The 18386-nt window shown below is 38.9% G+C and overlaps 2 protein-coding genes across 4 annotated transcripts in view; one reads left to right on the top strand and one right to left on the bottom strand.

Annotated features, from left to right (window-relative positions):
* The window catches only part of LOC103713784 (proteasome activator subunit 4), a 29728-nt gene extending 22476 nt beyond the window's left edge, over positions 1 to 7252 (top strand). For all 3 annotated transcript variants that reach the window (XM_039116887.1, XM_039116886.1, XM_039116888.1), the window contains 6 exons: positions 3804 to 3982; positions 4456 to 4537; positions 5008 to 5132; positions 5405 to 5497; positions 6360 to 6513; positions 7034 to 7252. In XM_039116887.1, coding sequence (XP_038972815.1) covers positions 3804 to 3982; positions 4456 to 4537; positions 5008 to 5132; positions 5405 to 5497; positions 6360 to 6513; positions 7034 to 7075 — 675 coding nt within the window. In that variant the 3' untranslated portion in view covers positions 7076 to 7252. The remainder of the gene's footprint in view (positions 1 to 3803; positions 3983 to 4455; positions 4538 to 5007; positions 5133 to 5404; positions 5498 to 6359; positions 6514 to 7033) is intronic.
* On the bottom strand, positions 7225 to 8715 carry LOC103724313 (transcription factor MYB80). The gene is made up of 3 exons (XM_008815536.4): positions 8409 to 8715; positions 8172 to 8301; positions 7225 to 8001 (listed from the first exon to the last, which is right to left on the bottom strand). The coding sequence occupies exons 1-3, from the start codon at positions 8539 to 8541 to the stop codon at positions 7260 to 7262; spliced, it is 1005 nt and encodes a 334-aa protein (XP_008813758.2). The 5' UTR covers positions 8542 to 8715; the 3' UTR covers positions 7225 to 7259.
* Between the last annotated feature and the right edge of the window lie 9671 nt (positions 8716 to 18386).

Genomic DNA, 18386 nt, shown 5'->3' with positions numbered 1-18386 from the left:
GCATGGATACTTCTTAGATGTATTGGACATATTTGGGTTTATTCTATCAATGCTGTGTATCCACAAACACATATGCACGTATATGATTACAAAAACATATACGATATGATCATCTATGAGCAAGAAAGTGGATGGTTTTAATTCTACTAGGGCATAATTATGCTAATTATTCCCTGCCCAAACACATGTTGGGGCATATAAGTTCATAACACACTCTCATTGTTGTGTTCTGCATATTTTAAAACACATTTGAACAAAAATTCAAGTTCTTTGGGGAGGTCCAGACAATAGATGAAAACAGATTAATGAGAGCCTGTTGATTTGATTATTTGATGCAGAAGTAGCATTTCTCTCACACATATTGTTGTTTCTTTTTAAAATTATTTTAAGAACATTCTGAAAATTGTAGGTAATGAAGAATGGTGTGAATTATCAAGTTGGAGAACAGAAATACCATGAAAGAGGCACATAATAAATTTAGAGTCATAATCTTTTATTTTGGATCCAAACTTTGATCAAAGCATATGCAACCAAGCTCCATTTGAGGAAAAGAGAGGAGGTCTGGAAAGAGAGGTTTTTATGGTTATCCTTGTTTTAAATACCAGAAGGCATATGAGAATGAGATAAAAATTTGTCAGTGAAGCCTCAGACTGTTATAACTTATGTGTTTTTGGTCAAAAAGATGCGGTGTTTTTCCTACTCCACATTTTATTCTTGTGTGTAGGGACAAGAAGATTATGGACTTTTTGAAAGTTAGCTGATCTTTATTTTCTTGCATTATTGATTGCATCATTATAATGCCTGCCATCTTTTTTATGTAACGTTATAATGTGGATATTAATTTAGAAATTGATTTTATCATGCAAGGGATTGAATATATTAAATAATTCTCTTTCATTTTTTATGAAATACTTCCATTTTGTTTGGTAAGTAATCACCAATAAGGATACCGTCATATTAAAATCAAAGCAATTATTGAACTTTAAGAGGTTGCTTTGCATTATTTTGAATTGGGGAAGAAAGAAGTTGTACATTATTCATTTCTAGGAAATGTTTTCCAAGACAATGCCCCCCATATGACCCAAAAGACAACTTGGAGCAAGATGTTTCAACTTTTCAAGTGAATGATGCCCCAAAGGGTGGTATTCACATTTATACAGACGCATGGATGTGGTGTAACAAGTTCTTGTCCAACCTTAACTATGGTAATAAAGTCCTTCCAGAGTACATCCTCCACCAGTTGTGTCCTTTTCATCTTGAAGACTTGAAATGCATAGTATGTGGGTTAAGGACTCGATCAACTTGATCAAAAAGAAGATCAAGAAGAAATTTTGATTTGCTGACTGGGACAGTGCAAATTAACACCAGCAATCTCAGTAGATCACCGGACTGCTAAAATCATGCATGAACTAAGCAGGAAATATTAGGAGATGAAAAACTATGCAATCTCTCATCATATGATCAAATGCTGAAAGGTCAATGATCCAAGGGGAGGGACCAGATGATGGGAGATATGGTTTACCTGAATCAGTAGCTAGGTTGCCCATGAAGAGGGTGGTAGACTGACACGAGAAGATGGCTTTTCATCAATGTTGGAGCTCAGTGAAGTCTTGTTGATAAGGTTATCATTTCTTCACTTTAAGGACATGCTAGAAAAGCATCAATTAGAGATTGCCACTGAATCTGACTGATTGTTTGCAACAATCAACCTCATGTTGGCAGTGGGTTTTACATGTAGAAGCAAGGTTCGCCGTACCGGTACCGAACCCCGTACTGGTGCCGTACTAGCATAAGCGTACCGAATGTCGGTATGGTACGGTACGCGGTACGTCAGGCGTACCGACACTGGTGTACCGATACCGGTATCCATCGGTACGGGTACGGTACGCCCGGTACCGACTTGTACCGATCGGTACAGCATACCATGTGTAGAAGGCTTTCCAGCGCCAGACGCATACCTAGCTCACACCTTAACTGAAGGAAGGTGCTCCACAAGACTGGCTTCGCTGCCCTCCCGGCTCCCGATTTTAAGTGAAGATGTTTTCCTGTTCGACGTGTGGATCCCACATGTATCTTTTGTTGGTACAGAAATCCCATAGTACATACACTGGTCTTTGCAGCCTGTCCCACAACTACACAACCACTTGCATGACCACCATGAATACCATGCCTGTCTCCTGATTGAATCGCTGTGGTCGCTGTACATAATAGGGATTCTTTTGCGTGAAAGTTTTTCTATACTTAGAGAGATGGTAAGTCTCTGATCATATACTTCATAGATGCATTTCACTACTAGAAGGAATAGGATCTTGGACTCTAATAATGTGCTTTTAGCTTTTCTGAACTCTTATTTTTGTTTTCTGAGTCTTGTTAGGAACTGAAAGATTTAGCTCCTTAAACAACACCCATCCAGGTAGCATAGCATTCCATGAGCTCTCCTTCAAGGTTCATGCTGAACAAAACCATTTTAGCATATCCGAAATCTTTTTAGCCGTTTTAAGGAACATAATATTAGAGTTAATATGGGGCCATATTCCAAAAATGTCTTCAAAGCCTCTTATATATATTTAAAATTTTAAATAGATCTTCACTTGGAGAAAGAGAAATTAGATATTTTTCTCCCTTTTCCCTGAGAAAAATGACTGTTGTGGACTGTTGACTTCAGCTGAATTAGACAGCACTATTGTGTCCCAAGTCATTCTAGAAGCAGTGTATGCAGAAGTCAGTTCAGCAAATAAATAGCCACCTGTTTGCATATTTTTAAACCATGCAATTCCGTAACATCATTGAGAATACTGTTTTGGTCGACATAATCTTCAAAACTTTAAAGCATAGGAGAACATATCTGACCACTTTCAGGACTATATTTGCACACCCTTCTCTTCATAGCTGCCTCTGCCTGTATAGTTTAAAGTGAAGAAATGTTCTTAGACACCATGAGCCTCGCATGTGAACATAGTTGGGAAAAGAAAAAAGGAGAAGAAAGTGAAGAGTTTCAGATCAGGCTGACCAGAATATACATATTCGAGACACGGTATATTCTGCTATTGACTTATGATTTCTTTGATACCATGTGAGGGCTTGTGGTCTTAACAATATGGGATAAAATGATTTGCACTTAATGTTCTTTAAGGCAAAAGTCAACCATATATATGTGATCAGCTTGCAGGTATCTGGTGGAGTTTTCTTCCATGGAGGACCTAAAAGGTAAGTATACAAGAGAATAAAAGTAAAGAAAGAGGGGCTGAATGATGGATTGTGACTACAATGTAGAGGGACAAAAGGAAAAAAGAGAAATAATGGAATGAGGGTAGACGGGGTATGTTCTGGTCAGTGGCAGAAGATCCTCCTCTTTGTTCTCAATACTAGGACAACAACCATTTGAGGCCAAACTATCAATATACCCCTATTGGTTGTTTGGCTGCAACTTTTTTTTACATCATTAAGTCAGTCAGAAATTCATATTGCTAAGGTCTGGTCACACAGGATCCAGTGTATAGTAGCCCAGAAACCCTTAAAGAGCAATAGAATATCAGTAGCCATGCTTAACAGCTTGTAGTCTCTCACAATTATATCCAAGAACTGATCAGTGATGCCTGATTCCTTGGGATGTTTCAGCATTATGTTAAACTTGATGGAAGTTGTGCCAAGCTCAAGCACATTTTGAGTGTTGAATTTACATTTTTATAAGTTCATGTGTAATTTACTCTTTTTGTTTTTGAGTCTTTGGTTGCTGAACATCATTGCATGATACATCATTGCTTGGTACATATTGCATAATGATTGCTGTCACATGTTTGCAGGAAACATCGAATAAAGACCTGTCAACATTAGCTAAGGCAGCTTTTGAATTACTAAAATGGAGGATATTACCTCGGCCTTTCTTAGAAAATGCTGTCTCAGTGATCCTTTCTTTAGTCAATGATCCTAATTGGCGAACCAGATCTGCAGCTCTCACATATCTTCTCACCTTTATGTACAGGTTTGGCATTTTTCTCTCAAAATTCTTTTTTTTCACTATTTGAGATTTTTCATATGTAATGTTTACTATTGTTTTCAGTTCATTGTCAAACTCTTGTAGAAATTGCCTCCTGACACATCAATCTATTTTACTAACGGTTTCTTATCATCATTTTTTTCAAAAAAATATTGTAAGAGAATATTTACATCTACTCTCATTTTTATTAACTGTGGCTTTTATTCCCTGTCTCCCTGTAATAAAAACTTGTGCTTGTGGAGTTGTATTACTGTATCTGAAGAGGTTTCACATTTGGTGATCAGCCTCAGACAGACCTCTTTAGATCAGTTATCCTCTTATTGTCGACATGTGCAGCAATAGTAGGGTGTAGGTTGTATTTTATAAAGCTCAATTCTGTATACAAAGAAGACAATTACCTTGCTAATAAGGCAACTGAACTGCAATTATTCTGACATTGTTTTGGCTTTTTGTAACAGGCACACATTCACTCTGTCAGTTTCAGAGAAATTACAAATCTGGAAATGTATCGAGAAGCTACTTGTTGACAACCAAGTTGAGGCAAGTCCATCTGATTTTAAAATATAATCCATCAGTACCTTCCGATAAGCAAATGTAACTTTTAGAGATTTATTAAGTGTTTTGATGTTTCATCTCCTGCCATCATTCTCAAATAGAAATATGGCAACATTTTTTAAGGATAAGATGTTAAAGACAATCCTGCTCTTTTTGATGACTATTGCTATAAGGCCTTGTGGTAAATAAAACAACACACATGTATTTGATATGTAGCCCCCTCTTGGGGTATATTCTTTAGACTACTTTCATTTCTGATCCTATGTTTACATAGCTCTATATTCTGGAAAGAATGTTTTGGTGAACTTAACGGCATTGCAAGACATGAGCTTGCATGCATCTCTGATACAAGATAAACTTCTATTTTCTGTCGATCAAGTAATTCTGTTATTATTGTTTTAAAACAATTTAGCCTATTACTGTGATTTGGCTTCTGTAACTCTGTACAAGTTTAGGTTAGGGAGCATGCTGCTGGGGTTCTTGCAAGCTTAATGAAGGGTGGAGATGAAGACTTGTCAAGGACTTTTCGTGATCAATCATATGCAGAAGCACAATCAATTCTCAGGAAACGAAAGCAAAGGTCTTCATCATGCTCTTAAACAAGATTTGGGTGTCTGTCTTCCATGAGTCTCAGCTTTCCAATTTTTCTATAACTTGACGTGGGTTATGGTCCTTACGGACAAGGACAGAACTGCATGTCATAAACATTTGCATAAAGAAGCACACCAGCTGCATGCTAATATTTGAATCATATAACTGCGCTATCCTGAAAACATTCATGGATTCATGCATTCAATTGATTAAAATCCCTACATTGTTTGACATTAACTGACTAAAAAGTTATAACTGCAGGAAAATGGCTTCTGGTCTATCTATAGCTTCTATACATGGTGCTGTCCTTGCTTTGGCTGCATCAGTGCTTTCAGTTCCTTACGACATGCCCAGGTATGTGTTTGAAATGAAGAGCATGACTCCTTTTGGTGGAAGAAGTATTAGTGTCTGAACTCTGAACTATCCGTATGCATGGGCCAAACTGGCTCTTATGAAAATATCATTGGCAAAATAGCTGGAGTTATTTTCATTGTCAGTCCCACTTTGGTCAGCCTGCTAAACAAGATTCAACCACACGGTTGAATGAGTATGGAGTTCTTTTCGTTGTTAGTCTTGTGCTAAACTAGAATCAAACACACAGCTTGAGGATGGGAGTAGGGATGGCTACTCCAGCTACAGCGCTAATTAGAGTTGTATTCACATACACAGTATAAACTTTGTAGATTATTTTCCTAATTGAGGCTGCATCATCGTTTTTGATTAATTATTTTCCAGCTGGAAACCAGTTGAGGGAGAATAGAAAAGTGAATGATTTAAAGTTTAAACTGATCAGATATGTGTATGTTGTTGGAAACAAGATCTCATGAGTACTTTTGCCATCTTGATAAGAGCATATGGTGATCGGAAAGGAACAGCAGGGTAACAAATTGCATTGACGATGGAACTTGGAAAATATTGCAGAGCTTTCTAATCTGTACTGGGTGCTCAAGGCTGCTATGAATTGAATATTGGTCTGAAACCATCTCCACTAGACTGGTGGATTTTTTCCCCTAGAGAAAATGCCCTCAACAAAATCCTAAGAATTCGTTAAGCTTGCATGGAACATGACATTGCCTTTGATTCATGTCATTGGCTCCTTTTCATTCCAATTTCATGGATATCCAACTTGTCCTTTTTTTTTGAAGTTACATCACAGTTAAATTTAGAGCTTTTTTGATGACGATGGAGACATGTTCTAATTCAAATACTTTTGCAGCTGGCTTCCGGATCATGTTACATTGCTTGCCCGCTTCATTGGTGAGCCTTCCCCAATCAAATCTGCAGTTACAAAAGCAGTTGCAGAGTTTCGCCGAACTCATGCAGATACTTGGAACATCCATAAGGATGCTTTTACTGAGGAGCAACTGGAGGCAAGCACATTTTGTCATATATAAATACACACACACACACACACACACACACACACTTGCATACATTTATAAATGTATGTATATAAATATGTGTGTAGAGAGAGAAACTAGGATCCGGTAGAGTGGATCTAGATCCGATTAGATCTAAATTAGACAATAATGATCACAACCCGAGCTATTGGATATGATTTACTATTTATAAACTGTTTACATAAAAAAAAATTATTTGATTTGGAGATCTATAGCTTATGCATCAAGCAGTTTGAAAAATGGACAAATTAAATAACATGAAACAATATATTTTTTTTTGATCATTTGATGCATAGACGGTTGGACTCCAACTGATATAATTTTTGGCGTTCAAGCACTGTCGAGATGGTAGATTATACCTAATGGTTTGAATCAATGTGCAATTCCTATCATTCAAAAAAAAAAAAAAAAAAAAATCCTTGCATGCACACATAATTTGGTAAATTTCAGTATTTTCTTGCTCTAATTTTTTAAATATCTGAAATTGCAGGTTCTTGCAGACACCACATCTTCTTCCTCATACTTTGCTTAGTTCTATTGGAGCCCTTCGAAAATTACAATAGAAGCTGTTAGAAAGGGGAAAAGAGAGCCTCGAGATTCATTATGTTGTTGCAGTCTACAAAATAAATCGTTCTGTTGTAATACCGACTTACAGACTATCTTGTACCAATTATTCATTTCCATTAAGTCATCTTCCTGAGTTTGACCACTCTTTTTTACACAATGGGATTCATCAAATCATCGGACAAGTCCCACAAAACGCAGTCTGAAGCGAACATGCTGGTATCCCCTTTTCTTGCAGCCTTTCCACCCTCGGCCTCTTCGCCGTCGTCATCCTCGTCTTTCTCCTGCATCCCGCCACCCTGCTGCTCTGCCGCACCACCAGTGCAGGTGCTTCCGGTGCACAAACTCTGGCTCCATGCTGATCCATCGCCATCATTACCGTAGGCTGTCCCATCATATCGAAAGCCATCACCCACTGTCGGGTACATGTCGCACATCCCGGCAAGGGCATCCGATGGCTCCCCGGCTGGGCCCATCATGGCCCAAGCCTTGCCGTTGTTGGGCTCCTGCATGATGGCCCTGGATAGGCCCAGCTTGATTTTCTGTACGGTGTCTTCCTTGTCATCGTTGTTGGGGGTCGGATCAGCAGCATTGTAGGCCAAGCGCGGATCGCCAGTGCCGATCGCGGGTGCCGCTGGGCCAGCGAAGTCGATTCGTTTCTTGGTGAGGAGGTGGAGCATCTCGTCCTTGAAGCAGCCGAGGGCGGCCTCGGCGAGATGTGCCACCTGGGGTGGGGCGAGGGTCGTGGCAATCTCTGCCATGAGGTGGGAGAAAGGCTTGTGCGTCACAGGATCGATCCCCATCCCGGAGAGCTTCTTCTTGAGCTTGGTATTCCAATGGTTCTTGACGTCGTTGTCCGTGCGCCCTGGAAGCTGAGCTGCTATCAGCGACCACCTGATGAACCAAAACATTGTAAAAACGCCAACATCTTTAGATCACCGCAGCCATCTGCTGAACTGGAAGTTCATGATTGATGAACCAATATTAATAAATAGTTCAGACTGCGGATGGCTCCGCTAGCCTACGTCATATATCCATCACGAAGATAAGGTAGTGGGCATTGCCTGTTGCCAACGACGGAGTGGAGTTTGACAATGGTCTGCTCCTCGGACTCGGAGAATTCGCCGTGCTTGAGGTCTGGCCGGAGGTAGTTGGTCCACCGGAGCCGGCAGCTCTTACCGCATCGCTGGAGGCCTGTTGGTCGCGTGGAAAGAGAGAGTCGGCAGTTTAAAATCATCACGTAACAAAGTGCATGGTACGATGCAACGCATACACGAGTGCAAAAGGGTGCACGTACGTACCAGCATTTTTGGGGATGAGGCGCCAGTTACGGGTGCCGTGCTGGGCGATGTAGGAGGAGAGCTTGTTGTCTTCCTCGGGGGTCCACTGACCTCTTTTCACGTTGTCCTTCTCACAGCACGGAATCCTGCCCATCTTTCCCTCTTATTTCTCTCGCTTTCAGCGGTCTCTCTCTTCTTAATTTCTTCCGGAGATTCCCTCAACTACTTCACGGAGGGCGGATACCCAACACCGCCCTGGAAACGGCTAAAACTATGGGAGTCCAATTCAGGAGATTCTCTATTCCATCTTTTTCGTAATTGCCTTTGCTTCTCGTTTGCTATTCTATTTCTATATGGCGGAGGCTATAAATAATTTGTTTATATATACATGCGGGATGGGGGTTCACGTGTGGGCGCATGGAGGCCCAGGGAGCGTGATTTGTATAAAGAATTCAACGCCCGCTGAGGGCGTGAGGCTCGGGGCAGGTTGCTCACCCACAAGACGCCTGGTCAAACCCCCTCCATCTCTCTCTCTCTCTCTCTCTCTCTCTCTCTCTCTCTCTCTCTCTCTCTAGTTGACTGCTTAGAAATGGTATTGAAATGGTTTTGTGCTTTGGTCACACAAAAATAGCGCCACCTGTTATATTATGGCTATTTCTTGTAATTTTATCGGTACAGGATTGTAAGGTACTACCTATGCTCTCTTTCTAGACTCTTGAATTTGGTTTATTATAGTCTCCTTATCTTCTTTCTCCCATGTTCTTTAATTTTCTGGTCAAGAATACGTAAGGTTGACGCAGTGCAAGTTTTTTTGGGACTACCCAGGAATCATTCTTTTAAATACGGGCCCGTGGGCATCTGCAACTCGGATTGGGAGTGACCTTAAGAAATTTTCTTAGTACTCTTTTTTCTTAATTAGTTTTCTTGAGAAATTCTTCAAATAATGTTATAATAAATATGAAGCAAACTAGACAAATTCAGGTAATTATATGTCTTCGCAGATTTCATCCCAAAACAATTCTAATATGGTGGCATTATACCATAATCTATTGCTCATAACATCAGCACTGTACGGATACTAAAAAAATCTGGGTTATTTCTCAGGTCCTAAATATTTATACCAAATCTAGCATTCTATTTATATTTCTTAAAGTTATGCACACAAGACCCCACACAACACCAATCACCATAGCCAACAGTTATAAAGAGTACCTGTTGTGGTTCAAATCTGGCCCGAGGGTGACCAAGCTGGAGGAGACGAGGGAGCTGCCGGAAGGTTGAGGAAGAAGGTGAGCCACCTCCTGCGCGACGGTGTATCTGTATAAAGCCTCACCGGCGGTTCTGCTGAGGGCCCTCTAATGCTCAAGTTAGAATGGAGCTTAGTTAGCCAAAAAGTTCCTTAGGTGTTACCTGATGGGGCTATTTATAGTTCTTGTAGAGGTGCCCAGGTGGCGGAGGTATGACTCGTTCTCATCATGAGAGAGGATTGCTTTAAGCTAGATGGCGCGTAGCTAGAGCTTGCTTGGGGCGCACAGTGCAGTCTGTTCTTACGAACGGTAAGGCGTTGACAGTTGCAGTAGGGTATGGCTGGAGTAGTATAGTGTTGTCCTTGACTGTCGTTGGCCAGCAAGCAAAACATGGTGCGGAGACGCTATAATGTATGACCACGTAGGAGGGTATGGGCGAGGCCGAGTTTGATGAGGGGTCGCGTCATATATTCGATGAACTCGGCTGGACGAGTGCTGAGGTCGGCCTCGTTTCTTTGATTCCGAGGTTTGCTCGGTAGGGCACCCCGAGTTCAAGGGTCGAGGTGCGTTGTTAGATGAGGCACCTCGAACTTGGCCGGGGCGTATCGTCAAATATTAAAGGCGCTTTGAGCTCGGATCGAGGCGCATCGGTGAATATAAAAGGCGCCCCGAGCTCAGTCGGGGCGCGTTGGCGAATATAGAGGCGCCCTGAGCTTGGGTCCAAGTGTGTTGCCCAGTAGATACAACCCAAGAGGGGGGGTGAATTGGGTCTTTTAAAACTTTTAGGCTACTTCTAACACTTTTCAATTAATTATGCTAAGTTGTATAGATGCACAGTGGAATTTAAACTTAGCAACAGTTTGATTTATTGAATTAGACTTGATTAAGTAAATTGAATATGCTTGCAACTAAAGGATGCGCGGATAAGAGTTAAGCAAGCAATTTATCTAAGTAAGTAAGTGAGCAAGTTAGACAATGACAAAAAGCATCACAAATACAACAAACATATAGTGGTTCAGTGCACCCCAGCACCTACATCCACTCTCCAAGACCTCTTGGGAATTTCACTATAATCCTCCAGATTACAGTCCGGTAGTTTTGCGAGTGCACTACCCAACTCGTTGTTTTACACCGGGCTAACAACGAACCTACAATCCGGTAGTTTTTCGAGTGAACTACCCAACTCGTTGTTTTACCCCGGGCTAACAACGAACCCTACAATCCGGTAGTTTTTCGAGTGAACTACCCAACTCGTTGTTTTACCCCGGGCTAACAACGAACCCTACAATCCCCCAATTTTAACTTAGGCTTGGGACGCCTATCCCTTGTTCCAAGTCCCTTGACTGAAACAAGCTCAATATTCAAACGTTTTACAAAAGATTTGAAAGCTCTTAAGAAGCAAATATAACAATGAGAAACAATAAAATCGGAAGAACCCTTTTTGCCGTTGGAAGCGTGGATGATGGTGGTTCTTCCGATGTGGATCACGTTGGCTTGAATGCGAGCTTTGATTGCCAAGTGGGAGTGAGTAGATGAGCACGAAATCAGATGGGAAAGCTTGAATGCACTTGATTTCTCCTCTTGAAAGCACTAACTCCCTTGAACCTCTTTCTCTTTCTTCTCTCTTGAATGATCTTGTGTTTGGTTGGTGAGAAGTTGTTGGAAAGCACTTAAGAGCTCCCTTTTATAGCCCCAAAAGCAATAGATCCGTTAGACACAAAAATATAGCCGTTTGAAATTCAAACAAACCTGCAAAAAGGTGTCAGTCGCGTCCCAGGCGCTCCGGAGACGTCTCCGCTTCAACGCGAGACGTCTCGGCTGTAAGATTTTACTTTTGACGTTATTTGGGGTCGACTCGCCGCTTTACGGGGACGTCTCGGGATGTTTGCACTTTTTGCATGGGGACGACTCCGCTGCCTCGGGGACGACTCCGCTGTTTTATCTTCGAAAAACAAGTCCTCTGGAATTCTCTGAGAGAGTCGACTCCGCTTTTTCAGGGGATGTCTCGGGAAGTTTGCTTTTTATGCGTGGGGACGACTCCGCGTCCTTCGGAGACGACTCGTGCGCATCCCTTGAAATTGGTCTTTCTGCCGCCTCCGAGAGAGTCGACTCCGCAAAGTCGGGAGTCGACTCCGACCCTGCGAGACGCCTCGCCAGGTGCCGGGGACGTCTCCAGACGTGCCAATTCTTCCTGTTCGTGCCAGAGACGTCTCTGTGACAAACCGGAGACGTCTCGGCTGTCCCTGATCTGTTTTCTTCATCTCAAAAATTCTTCAATAAATCCTTGAAAAATATGGAAACTTGCCTAGACATTTCTTAACAATATTCTTAATTAAACACCTGAAATCCTCAAATAAATTGTTAAGATAAAGGGAATTATACTCTAGTGTTTTGTGTTCATCAAAATCCATTAGGGGGTCAACAATCTCCCCCTTTTTGATGATGACAAAACACTGAGTATATGCAAAATTCGAAATTTAAACATATACACAGTATTTGATCAGATGTACAAGTATTGTGTTTTGGTTAGAGCTAGATACAGTGTGCATAATTCAAAATAGTCAACTTTCAGTTCTATCCTTATGCATAAGTATTGATCTTAGTAGCTCTTGAGCAATTTTAGCATATCAACTGAATTTGAATCAAGTTAAGATGTAAATTAATGATTGATGCTAACAACAATTAAAAACCAAATACTTTTGACTCCCCCTTTCTTTTCCAGAAGGACAATTGTCTTAAAGCCAATATTCTTCAATTTTATCTTTTCATTTTGTTGATTCTAATTAAAATTTCAAGTATGAGTTTAAATTTTGCATTTTGCATTCCATATTGGTTCTACTCCCCCTTTTTGACAAAACTTGGAGTAAATGCAACACATAAAGCATTATGAGCATATACTCAGATATTTCTCCCCCTTTTTGACAACATCAAAAAGATAGTGAAACATTAAGCACAAAGATAAGAATGCTCAAGGCAATAATGTTAGAAAAAGATAAATGAGCATAGATCAGAGCCATTTCGGATAATTTCAGAGCAAATTATGATGAGAGCACATCGAATGTGATTCCAAGGATAGTTTTCAACTCAAGTGTAGATGGAATCTTTCTTAAGTTAATTCAAGAAGTACCACAAATGATATTCAAGGAAAGCACGAATGGAAATCTAACCTCTCTTCAATAATAAGTATGAAAGCTTGTTCATTTAAGATCTTTTGCCCAATATATTAAGTATTTTATCAACATGAGAGAAATTTAACTAATTTTCAGAGTATAAGAGCAGTATATTAAGTATGATTGCAAAGTTCTTTTATGGTGTAAAAATATTGTGGCATAAATGCCAAAAACATGAATTCATGCAATTTATGATATATCTTAGAGCATACATAAAATTCAAAGCTTTGAAGGTTCTTATAAAGACTTTAATCCTTTAAAAAGGAAGCACATTTTGGTACATATAATAATGAATTGGCATAAAAATTGAAGTTCTAAAGAACAAGCCAATAAGAACTCATCAGTAAATTCCAAAAATTGGTTTTCTAAGAGATACTCAAGAAAATTCAACACATTATTCTCCCCCTTTTTCATTAAGTTAGAGGCTCTTAAGATCAACTGTTTGAATTGCAATTTGGTTCATGATTTATGCATAAGATATATTAACCAAATAACAAGCCTCAAGGTGTATCATAAAGATTTTCAGATTTAAATTTCAGATGATACATATTGGAGAGCATTAGGATCACTTTTCATTTAGTATGCTTTCTCTCTCCTTTAGTTATAGATTTATGTGATTAAGTTCCATAAGATCTCTCCTTCTGAGATTTTCTTTCTCCCCCTCAATTGATCATTCCATTTAAGAGTTTAGAATTTGAAGATAATGTTCAATAAAATTGTCAATCTCAAAAAAAAAAAATTTTTATAAGTTTCAGCTTATTTTCATAAGACTCAATGTTTGAGATAAGACAACCTTTATAGAACTCATCTCAAGGTATAAACTTATTATATGATTAAAGCAAGTCTTGCAATATAAGGAGGTTCATCAAAATCAATCCATAAAAATCAAGGTATGAGATACTGAATATCTAAAGCTCCCCCTCAAAAGATGCATTCTTCTTTAATCATTCTTTTCTATTGTTGAATTTCAGATTTTAGTGATAAACGTGAATAAAACTGAAATTCTATGATATCGAGAATGTAGAGTAATCTAGTATTATTCAAAATTTGTAGCAATTACTCTTTCTAATCCTTCAAGAACAAGTTATGCTTTCTCTTAATCTTAGAGAAAATGTATAGAAATATTAATCAGAAAATGATTCATTTGAAGCTCAGTTTCTTTCAAAAGCATTTACATTTTCTTTCTTTTAGAATTGTTTGAGTGAGCTGAAATATTTCTAGCTTTAAGATCATTCACTCTATATATATTCTGATGGAAGTCTTTAAGAATGTAGGAGAGAAAAACATATAGATTACTATTGAGGTATATATATTTATAGAGCTCAAAGCAATGTATACATGAAGCACAATAAATCTTTTAATATCAAAATAAAATCATATATTTAGAATTTTTTTTTTGTTTGCAATCAAGATCATCGAAAGACACATCATTTGGACCAATATTAGTACACTTTAAAGATAAGAAATGATATGTTTCAGATGCGTATCGGGGCAAACAATCAAGGCATCAGAATTTCTCTATTTTTCTTAAACTGTAGTTTTTATCTATAAATCATATTGAGTTTAAGCTTTTATACAAAATCAGATTCTGAATTTCATAAAGATTTTCAATAGAGGCTTTCAAAATCATAATTTGAGATATGTATCTTCCACATTGTAGCTCATCTTAAATCATTACTATTGAAAACACATATTTCAAACATATAAGAGCATATTCAGAATATTTGTATTTATGTTGAGTTTTGGTATGAATTAGAACATTATATACCAAGGTTAGGCAAGTTGAAAGATAAAACAAAATCAATTCATTTTGCCTAATTAGAGATATACTTCTCTTCTCCTTTTTACAAATTTATTCAACTTTCAGATTTCAAAGATGATTGTGAACGACAAATTTAAAATTTCTTTTCAATAATACCATAAAATAACTTCATATAGTATTTCAAACATTCAATCAAATTATCCAAGCATGGAGCATTACAAAATATTGAGAACTCATAATTCAAGACATCATGCCACATGCAAAATATATTATGTGTTAAGTCATGCATTAAAATAATAAGAAAAAAAATGTCAAGGATCAAAATCAATTCTTTTCAAATAAACTCCCCCTATTTAAATATAATTTTGCACTGATTTCATCCTTGAAATGTGTTTTCAAGTGATTAAAGCTTGACTTGATTCTTCTTTTATACTTTCATTTACTTTGTCATTCATTTTTACTTTCTTATGCTCTATACTCTATTTGCTCCCTATCCGGTGGAGTTGGAAGGGGCACGAGGTACTACCACTAGCCTCCCTCTTGTGCCGTCCCTAATATGCCCTACACCGAATAGTTGGGTCAAATAGTGCCGGGTACTACCACTAGCCTCCCCATTGGCACCATCCCTATGATGAGCAATATAGAAAGGTTAAAATATTTACTTTAAACTCTCCCTCTATTTAAGTATAATTCATTACGGATTTTATCCTTCCAAAAGAATGCTCACACAAGTCTTACAAATGTGGTGAATATATTACGCTTGTTTTGCTTTTTCTTAAGATTGGAGTATTTGCCTTTACTTAGATTTTACTTCTCTTGAATAATATCCATTATCTCTCCTTTATCTCTCTTTCTTTTTGTTATTCTCAAGTAATTTTCTTGAAAGAGCAGAATAAAGAAATAATCAAATGTATCATATAGAGGTATATCATGCGAACACATTTTCATTATGCTCAAGAATTCATAGCTTCTCACAAGTCATTTTAAATCAAAATTCTAAGTATAAACTTGTGTAGTTCATGGTTATGACATAGATAAAGATATATTTTAGTTTGGGCAAACCATGAAACAATTTCTAAAAGCACAAGTCAATCAATACATATATAGACATGATATCAAGAAATTAATAATTAAAGACTTTATTCATGCCATAGTAAGATTTAAGTTAATGACTTTGCTCAGCTAATTTATGAGAGAGGTATCTAAAATTACCGAATCATTCTGCATTCTTCAAGTCAAATACCTACTAGATTTCTTATGTGTAACCTTTTGGCTAAAGAAAGTCCTCTCTCTTGTTTGCATGTGAATGTTTATTGTACCTTTTATGGAGGTGTCCTTCAAGTTGAAATCTCCCATTTTCTTGCTCAAGGATCCTGCAAACTCCTTTTCTTTCTTGAAAGAAAGTCATTAGTTTCTTCAAGATACAAAACATTCATCTACCATATTTTTAACTAAATGACTCAATACAAGATATGACACTAGTTGAATGTTGAGTCACTTTACTCAAGAGATTGCCTAAGTATAAGCAAGCACATTGTTCGTCCAATTCCTGTCTAACTAAAAATACGCTAGACAGATCGTTGTTAGAACCGACGGACAAAAGTTAATTTTAATTCTACTCTTACCTGTTCTACTCGAAGAATAGCGGTTGTAAGAGGTCGATCCACAGGGAGGCGATTGGAGTTGCATAAAAATTAGAACGTTCACTCGGATTTGAAATCGATTTTTGAATGATAAAAGGAAAACATTATTTTGAGGATGTTGAATGTTTTCTAATTGAAATTAACTAAAAGACAAGTACGTAGATTCGAAAAGCATTTATTTAATTAATCAAAATAAAGAGCTTTGGCATAAATTAAAATAGACGACACTAAGAAGATTGAAGCCTGAAACATAAATTTCATAAAAGAAAATTAAATATATTGCATCAAAGAAAAATTAAAAGATTGCATAAAAGAAAAAAAATAGAAATTAATTTGAATCTAGAACAGGGATTGCATGAAAGAAAATTGATGGATTTCATAAAAGGGAAACTGATTACAATTAAAAATGGAGATTAGAGGCCTAATACTCCTTCTATTTTGCAAATCAAATAAAGAAAGAAAAAAATAAAAACAAATTACTTCTCTTTTCCCTCTCTCTCTCTCTCCCGGTGGAACATAAAATATATTTTTTTATCTTCTTCTTCTTCCCAAGAACAGAGTAATACTCTGTTTCTTCTTCTCCCTTAGACCAGCCGAGCCCTCTCCTCTCTTGGCCTCCACCGAGCACACCCCCTTCCTCTTCTTCTTCCCTCCTTCTTATAGCTCTTGGAGACGCGTTGGGGGCGAGCTGGCAGCGACGGTGATTGCGGAGCGCTGGGATTTTAGCCATGTGAAGAATGCGGTCGCTGAGATTCCGGGAGACAGCTGGGAACGTTGATCACGGAGCTCGGACGCAGCTCCGGACGCTGGGAGGAGGCGATCGCACGCGGATGAGGCGGAGGGAGCTGATCTGGATGGTGATCCGTGGCTGGGGGTGGTGATTCACGGATAATGGGATGAGCTTGGATCACGGCTGGATCACAGGGTCGTTGGGAGCTGAAGCGGAAGGGAGGGACACGGCTTCCTTCTTCGGGTGCTGCTGGGATCTCGCATGATCCGTGGGGAAACGGCTGGATCCGGATGAAGGGCGCAGCGGGATCGATGGGAGGAAGCTGGGACGGATGCCACGGCTGTGAAGGAAGGTGGGCTGCTGAGATCTTCCTTGCTGGGAGGCGAATCGTCCGGGATTGCACGCGGAAGAGGAAGGATGTTGGGGCTTCTTTCACGGACGCGAGATTGCTGGGAGCTGAGATTTGCTGATGGGCGTTGCTGGCATGTGGTGGAGACGCGGTGAAGACGTGGTGCAGACGCGGTGCGGGATCCGTGGAGGCGTGATCGTCGGTAGGAGCCATTCATGGGAACGTTGGAGGCCGCCGCGGGATTGACGTGATGCGGAGGAGGTGGAGTCTCCTGTGATCGCACGGACCGCGGAATGAAGCTGGCACGGTGGCTGGCTTGGAGGAGCTGATCTGCCGTGGATCCGGGAAGAGTTAGACTTGAATTGAGCTCGGGCTGCTGCGCATTGGACTCAAACCCAATGTTATTGGGTCTTTTGGACTCCTTGCACTCAAACACAAATACAATATTAATTAATTAATTTTATTATTAAAAACTAACTATAATACTAATTATGGTGGTACGATGATTGCACTTTTGTGCTTTCATCACACCCCCCAACTAGCTTATTGCTAGTCTCTAGCAATTTAGTGCGAAAATAAGAGTGCAAAAGTGTTATTTATTATATAAATATACTAAGATAAATACTCACTTTCGTAGAGCATCACGATTGCACTTAGCATGTGCAACAAGCCGTTAAACCCCTAGGTTACCCTAGCGGACGAGTGTTGTCTCGTGAGGGTTTGCAGTGAAGTTACCCACAAACTTCATTAGTCAGGGATTTCCAAATTTTAACTCGAAATTTGAACAAGTATTACTGTATGAAACTAGGATTGCAAGGACAATAGAGACTTGTTGTTATCATATTTAAACAGACTCTAACTCAAATTTCATTATACCCCATCTATCTGCTAACAAGTCAAGAATGTAGTGAGGTGCAAGATAGTATCATATAAATGAGTGGCTTTTACTTTACTTCCAACATGATTACTTTAGTTTTCAAGACTTTCTAGAGTTAAATGGTAATGAACACCCCGGATTTATTTATTCAATTTTTTTTTATTTTTTTTTTCAGACTGAGTGCTAAGAAGAATGACTTGTGCAATATCTAGCCTTATTAA

Source organism: Phoenix dactylifera, unplaced genomic scaffold, assembly GCF_009389715.1.
Source record: "Phoenix dactylifera cultivar Barhee BC4 unplaced genomic scaffold, palm_55x_up_171113_PBpolish2nd_filt_p 000143F, whole genome shotgun sequence".
NCBI classification, from domain to species: domain Eukaryota; kingdom Viridiplantae; phylum Streptophyta; class Magnoliopsida; order Arecales; family Arecaceae; genus Phoenix; species Phoenix dactylifera.
The sequence above is the reverse complement of the archived record's forward strand: the minus strand, read 5'-3'. Positions and strand labels throughout refer to the sequence as shown.

What these genes read in the sequence shown, in the direction of transcription:
- LOC103724313 (XM_008815536.4), bottom strand. Translation starts at nt 8,541, where the DNA reads ATGGGCAGGATTCCGTGCTGTGAGAAGGACAACGTGAAAAGAGGTCAG. An exon ending in CCTCATCCCCAAAAATGCTG is followed by an intron (nt 8,302 to 8,408) that starts GTACGTACGTGC and finishes CGCGACCAACAG; the next exon opens with GCCTCCAGCGATGCGGTAAG. An exon ending in CACTCCGTCGTTGGCAACAG is followed by an intron (nt 8,002 to 8,171) that starts GCAATGCCCACT and finishes TTGGTTCATCAG; the next exon opens with GTGGTCGCTGATAGCAGCTC.